The sequence below is a fragment of the Poecilia latipinna genome, unplaced genomic scaffold, assembly GCF_001443285.1.
Source record: "Poecilia latipinna isolate Pla-1442-1.1 unplaced genomic scaffold, P_latipinna-1.0 Scaffold2790, whole genome shotgun sequence".
Lineage (NCBI taxonomy): Eukaryota > Metazoa > Chordata > Actinopteri > Cyprinodontiformes > Poeciliidae > Poecilia > Poecilia latipinna.
This window is the reverse complement of record NW_015115406.1, coordinates 52,890-59,164: the sequence shown is the minus strand read 5'-3', so window position 1 is coordinate 59,164 and position 6,275 is coordinate 52,890. Positions and strand designations below refer to the sequence as shown.

Genomic DNA, 6,275 nt, shown 5'->3' with positions numbered 1-6,275 from the left:
TCTCTACTTCACCTTCTCAGTTACAAACCACAAATACATTTGCACTAAAAACAGTTACATGATAAATGCAAAATAAAGAGAAATCATGTTCCTGTTATAGTTAACCAAAGGCAACTACAAGCAAATTAGTCTTTAGTCTTGATTTAAAGGAGCTCAGTACTTCATCTGGTTTGCAGCTTTCTGGAAGCTTGCTCCAGATTTGTGGTGTATATACTGTTATATTCTCTGAGCTACAGGGAGCCTGTGGAAGGACTTTAGAACTGGGTTGATGTGCTCTATCTTCCTAGTTTTATTGAGAACTTCAGCAACAGCGTTCTGGATCAGCTGCAGCTGGAGGACTGATTTTTTTTTTAGCCAGACCTGTGAAGACGCTGTTGCAGTAATGAGTTTCTCTAGATCTTGCTCAGACATTAGTCCTTTAATCGTAGAGATGTGTCTAAGGTGATAGAAGGTTGACTTTGTGAACATCTTTAGCATATTTCCAACAAAAGAACTGTTGTTCTTAAACTGATTCATTTCGGGTGTTTCAAACCTCATTGCTTTGTTGAGAGCTGATGTGTATTTCGATCTGCTTGGGAAATCAAGCATTCATAACTGTCTCTGTAGGTGTCATCCATCAATGACGTCTCTTAGATGATAATTTTTCTCTGTCTGCAGGTTTTCTCCATCGTGGTGTTCAGCTGCATAGTGAACGAGGGTTACATCAACATCGGCAGCGAACGTTTACTGTGCGTCTTTAACAAAAATGCTCATGCCTGTAACTATGGCATGACTGTGGGCGTGGCCTGTTTCCTTGGCAGCATCTGTTTCCTGATCCTGGATGTTTACTTCCCTTCTATGAGTAACCTCAAGGACCGAAAACGAGTGGTGCTGTTCGACCTCATCTTTTCTGGTAGAGATCAAAGACCACAAAATCTTCCTGATTTTTGTGAAGTGATAACAGAAAACAAAAAATATATATATTAAAGGAGCAGTATTATGTAAAATCGACTTTTTGAGCATTGCATCATCTTATAATGTTATTCTCTCATCAAAATCACACATTGACTCTTTCATGCATGTTTGAGAAATTCTTTAAACTCCATGGCAACCATTCAGCTGTGCAAAACACCTGGGTGAACCGAGTGCCACCTTCAAGGACCAAGCTCCTCCTCAGAGCTGCAGTTTCTAAGCTGAGATTCCACCTACCAGATAATCCCTCCCCAACAACTCCCTCTCTCAGCTCCTTCAGACTAGCCAGCAGTGATTAGCAAACCCTTGCTGAAACTACTGAGCTCATCATAGGAGCTACTTCTCAGTGAAACGTTGGTAAAAACGCTTTTAAAGGGTTAATAGAGCATCGATGTTATGATGACTTCCTATGGGCGGAGTTTCAGAAAGAACAGGAGTTTTTAAAGAGACAAGAGGCCCAATTTTAAGCCATTAAATTATTAAGTAAATCTTCTTTTAAGTCATTTGATAAATATATATAGCATTTTTATAACAACTGAAGGTGACATAGTTACTCGATCATGCTATAAAATGGCACAGAGTGCCTGGTAAGTACATAGAACTAAAGAACTAAAGAAAGAAAAATGTGACACAGCTGACTGTGGGGTGATACAAGCAAGAAAATAAATACAGTCCTGTTTTTCTCCTTCAGGAGTGGCCAGCTTCCTGTGGTTTGTTGGATTCTGTTTTCTGGCCAATCAGTGGCAGGCCACGTCTCCAGATGAGCTGCCATTGGCCCAGGGCTCAGACGCTGCCAGAGCTATTATCACGTTTTGCTTCTTTTCAATCCTAAGCTGGGTCTGTACCTTTTTTATTCACATTAAGTACATGCATTACATTTCTTCTTTCTGTTTTCATTATCTTCATCACCATGTGCATTTAACCCACTATATGTTGTCTTGCTTATTGATGCTATTGGAAAGAATCACATTTCTTTCTTCCACTCAAGATAATTATAGGCTTTTGTTTAAGACTCCCCCGACTTTTTCTGTTGTCCAATATTTGAACACACTTTCACACACCAGTGGTATGAATAACCAACAGTATTACAGTTTCACAAATAAAAACATAATTAAATAAATGCATGATTATTTATTCAATATATTGTTTAACTGTGGAGGATGTACACCACCTCTCACCCATTGTTGGTGATAGCTCTTTACCTTTTTCTGCAAGAAGTGTAGTAAATCAATAGAAATCAAACAAATTTTGAACTAATAAATTGTAATAGATTTACAACAGAATGGATAAAAATAGTGTAATGGTTACTAGCCTTGAAGCTAGCCTTGGCTTGCAGCAAGAAGGTTCTGGGTTTGATTCCTGGCCCAGGGCCTTTCTTCATGGAGTTTGCATGTTCTCCCTGTGCATGGTGGGTTCTCTCCAGGTACTCTGACTTCCTCCCACTGACGGTCAGTTTGATTGGTCTCCTAAGTTCTCCAATGTGTGTGCATGATTGTTTGTCTTGTCTGTCTCTGTGTTGCTCTGCGATGGATTAGCAACCTGTCCAGGGTGACCCCTCCCCTGACCTGTTGACAACTGGAGATAGGCACCAGTGACCCCACTAGGGATCAGGGTGTAAAGATAATGGATGGATGGGTTTCTGAAGCTTCCATAATGCCTTTATTGAATTTTATTTTTTAACCATGGCAGTCTCTCCAAGTTTCACTAAGATCTAGAAACTTTGAGATGCAGATAGAAATGATGTTCTGGCTTCATCACAGTTTAATAAATAATTGTACCATGGAACATTTGGTGAGCTGTTTTTTACACTTAGATTTAAACGAGGGCAAGAAGAGTTACACGTTAAACCCCCAAATTAACAAAATGGCTAGAATTCCTTTATGATGAATACAAGTGCATTATTTTATCTTACAAGACTATTTTAAGTGATTTGCTCCTTTCTAACTAGATGGAGTTTCTGTTTTGACCAGCAATTGATTTCTGCCAAGATTAAAATGGATTCAGTAGGGTACCTTGTTGTCAACCATTTCTGGGTGGGTGGACATTGGTGTGGTACTGGTCTGGGTGACACGCATCAGTGAGAGCAGCAGATTGTAAGAAGTTGTGTAATCTGCGGAACTGTGTGGCACTTTACAATTTATTCTACCACAGTTTTTATGAACTGATCTCTATTGCAATGACATACCAGTTGGTGGTCTCCCTTAATGCTGTGATGCTTCACTGTCATCTTTGGAGGATATATGTGCATAATCCTCCAAACAGGGAGTATAACAGGGAGTTTCTCCTGTTGTTTTAGAATTTGTGAACAGGTATGGTCAAAGTAGAATGCTTCTTCCCCTCGGAGATTATCCGGCATGATCCAACTTCGGGGAGCAAGAGATCAACCTCAGTACATTTGTGTGCTAGCAAAAGGAAGTGTCCAACAGCGACTTAGGCCTTAGGAGGATGACCCTGCCTTCAATCATCCTTGCCAACACACAATCGCTTCGGAATAAGCTGGATTTACAGCAAATGTTAAGTTACTTATGAAACATAAAAATGCCTGTCTGATTGCCCTGACTGAGACATGGCTCAAGAAGCAGGATGAAGATTTTGAACTGGAAACGGATGACTTTGGAAAACCACTGCGTCTTGACAGACACCCCACAGTGACAGGCCTTTGTCTATGTATTAATAAACAATGGTGAAGCATGGGAATGGCTAGGGAGACAAAGTGTACTCCTGACATTGAGTTACTTTGTGTCTTCTTCGCCCTTTTTATTTATCCAGGGAGTTTCTGCAGATATTTGTTACTCTTGCTTATATTCATTCCAGAGCAAATGCTATTAGTGCAACGCAGGATATTGTGGAAACTGTGCATAAGTTACAGAACATAGCTCATGATGCTCCAAACTTTGTAATGGGTGACTTTAACCACTGTACGATTGAGAAGGGACTCGCAAACTTTCACCAATATGAGGTAGAGACTACCAGATTAGAATCTAGGCATGACAAGAGCCTACCAAACGTGATAAGAGCCTGGATCTTTGCTATCATTTCATTAAAGGCACTTACAAAACCTTGCAGAGAGCCCCACTGGGTTTGTCTGACCACTGTGTGGTTTATTTGGCTACAATGTACAAACCTGCTCTGAAAAAAATAAAGCCAGAGTGAACTTTGGTTCATCTTTGAACCAAGGGACTTGTTTATTGATTCCTGTTTGGATTTAAATGAACTGACTGAGACAGTTGCTTCTTGTTTAAATTTTTGTAAGGATCTTATTGCTAAGAGGAATTCAGCTTGTAGTAAAGAGCTGAATAAACAAGTTAAACAGGAACTTAAACTTGCTAAAATAAATTAGAAAAATAAAATACAAAATCTTTTGAGCTGCGACAACTCCCATGTGAAGGTGTTAAATCCTTCCTTTTCTTATGCGTTTGTAGTCTAAGAAAAGCCCTAATACCCTGGGTGGAAAGTCAGAAATTACCAATGATTTGAATTTTTTTTTAAAATAATGTTAGCAAAGAGAATGTTAACTATGGACTAGCTGAATACAGAAGTGATGCCCCAGCAAAGTCGGCCACTTTAATTAATATAAATGCTGGCATGGTTGAGCTCTGTCGGAAAATTAAAGAGAGGAAGAGTCCAGGACCAGATAAAATTGGGTGCAGACTCTTAAAGCGCTGTCCTATAGCTGCTGTCATTTTTTCTTTCATCTTCAAAATGTCTCTCCAGCTTCACCTAGTGCCAGAACTTTGGAAAGATTCAGTTATTGTAACTGTGGCCAAATATAGAGCACCTAAGACACGAAATGATTTCTGTCCGGTTGCTCTTACTTCCCTCGTTATGAAATCTTATGAGAAGATTATAAAAGCTGAGATTGTGAAGGCAACCTTAAGTAGCTTAGCTTAGTAGCTGCTATAGAGCTGGTAGAAGTGTTGATGGTGTCAACACTCTACTTCAACAGGTCTTGGATTCTGTAGATGGGGCAAAACGTTTTAGCTGTTTCCTTTTTATTGACTTTTCCTCTGCTTTTAACTGTATTCAACCCCACATTGTAGCCACACATCTTTTAGGCAGACTTCACATTAATTGAGATTTAGTTTTTTTGTTAGTTGATTTTTTAACAAACAAACCCCTGAGGGTGATGATTAATGGTGTTTTCCCTGATGTACTTTTATCTTCTTCCGGCTCCCCTCGGAGCCATGTCTTTTCACCACTTTCATTCAATTTATAATGAGTGTTGGAGTCATAATAAGAGCAGGTACATTATAAATTTTGCTGATGACACTGTAATTGTGTATGTGCTTGATGGCCAGGATTGTGACCATGGGTCTGTGATGAAAGATTTTAGTGACTGGTGTGAGCGCTCATTTCTGGATCTGAATGTGCTTAAAATCAAAGAGATGTAGTTGATTTTAGGAAGAAGCCTCCACCTTGTTTTCCAGATTCATTCATGGACAGGCTGTTGAGGCTGTACAGTATTACAAATATCTTGGGACAATTATCGGCAACTGCTTAACTTTTGAGACAAATACAGGTGCTTGTATTTCTATCCAAAATTATGGAGTGTGAATGTTGACAGTGTTTTTATGAAAATGTTTTACTCTTGACTTATCAAATTGGTTTTAACATTTTTGTTAATTTGTTGGTTTGAGTCACTTACCCTGAAAAAAAAAAAACAGATGACATCATCATCAACAAACAGCATCACAAAAATGTGTAGTACAATGATAGGGATAAGTCTGGTAAAGCTTCCCTAGCTCTTCAGAACAAGAGAAACAACGAAGGCCAAAGTGATCCTCATCACCCTCTTCATCACCATTACAGGCAACAGAAGGCAACAGCCTTCTGCTCGCAGATACATGGTGATTAAATGTAACATAAAACAACATAAATGTTCTTTTAACGCCGTTGGTGTCCGTCTCATTAATAAATTGAGATAAGCCTAAACAAACTGTGGTGGTATAAAACTGTTCCGTGTCTTAGATGGATGTTGTGGAGGGGAGCAATTTGCTTTGATGTCTGCAAAGCAAATTGCTCCTCGGGGACAATAAAGTTTGTCTGAATAATATTTAGTAGCTGAAAGTTTAAGAAGTTCATGTCAGTTGTTTGAGTGTAAGTATAAAACAAGTGACCCCATTGGTGTCCATCTCATTAATAAATTGAGATAAGCCTAAACAAAGTTTGACACTTCATTATATATCATTAAGCATCATTAAAACACATTTTGGAGTTTAATAAAAATAGCTTACTTTTGGTTGGATTTAAATCCCATGGGAAACTAAGGAAATGAGAGTTTTTGCAGTAAAACAATAGAACCTGAGAGCTCTCGAAGGAGGAAC

General features: G+C 38.9%; 1 protein-coding gene across 1 annotated transcript in view; it reads left to right on the top strand.

Moving 5' to 3' along the window:
- The window catches only part of LOC106939166 (synaptogyrin-3-like), a 23,412-nt gene that overhangs the window by 4,981 nt on the left and 12,156 nt on the right, over window positions 1–6,275 (top strand). The window contains exons 2-3 of the mRNA XM_015021472.1: window positions 658–892; window positions 1,643–1,788. Coding sequence (XP_014876958.1) covers window positions 658–892; window positions 1,643–1,788 — 381 coding nt within the window. The remainder of the gene's footprint in view (window positions 1–657; window positions 893–1,642; window positions 1,789–6,275) is intronic.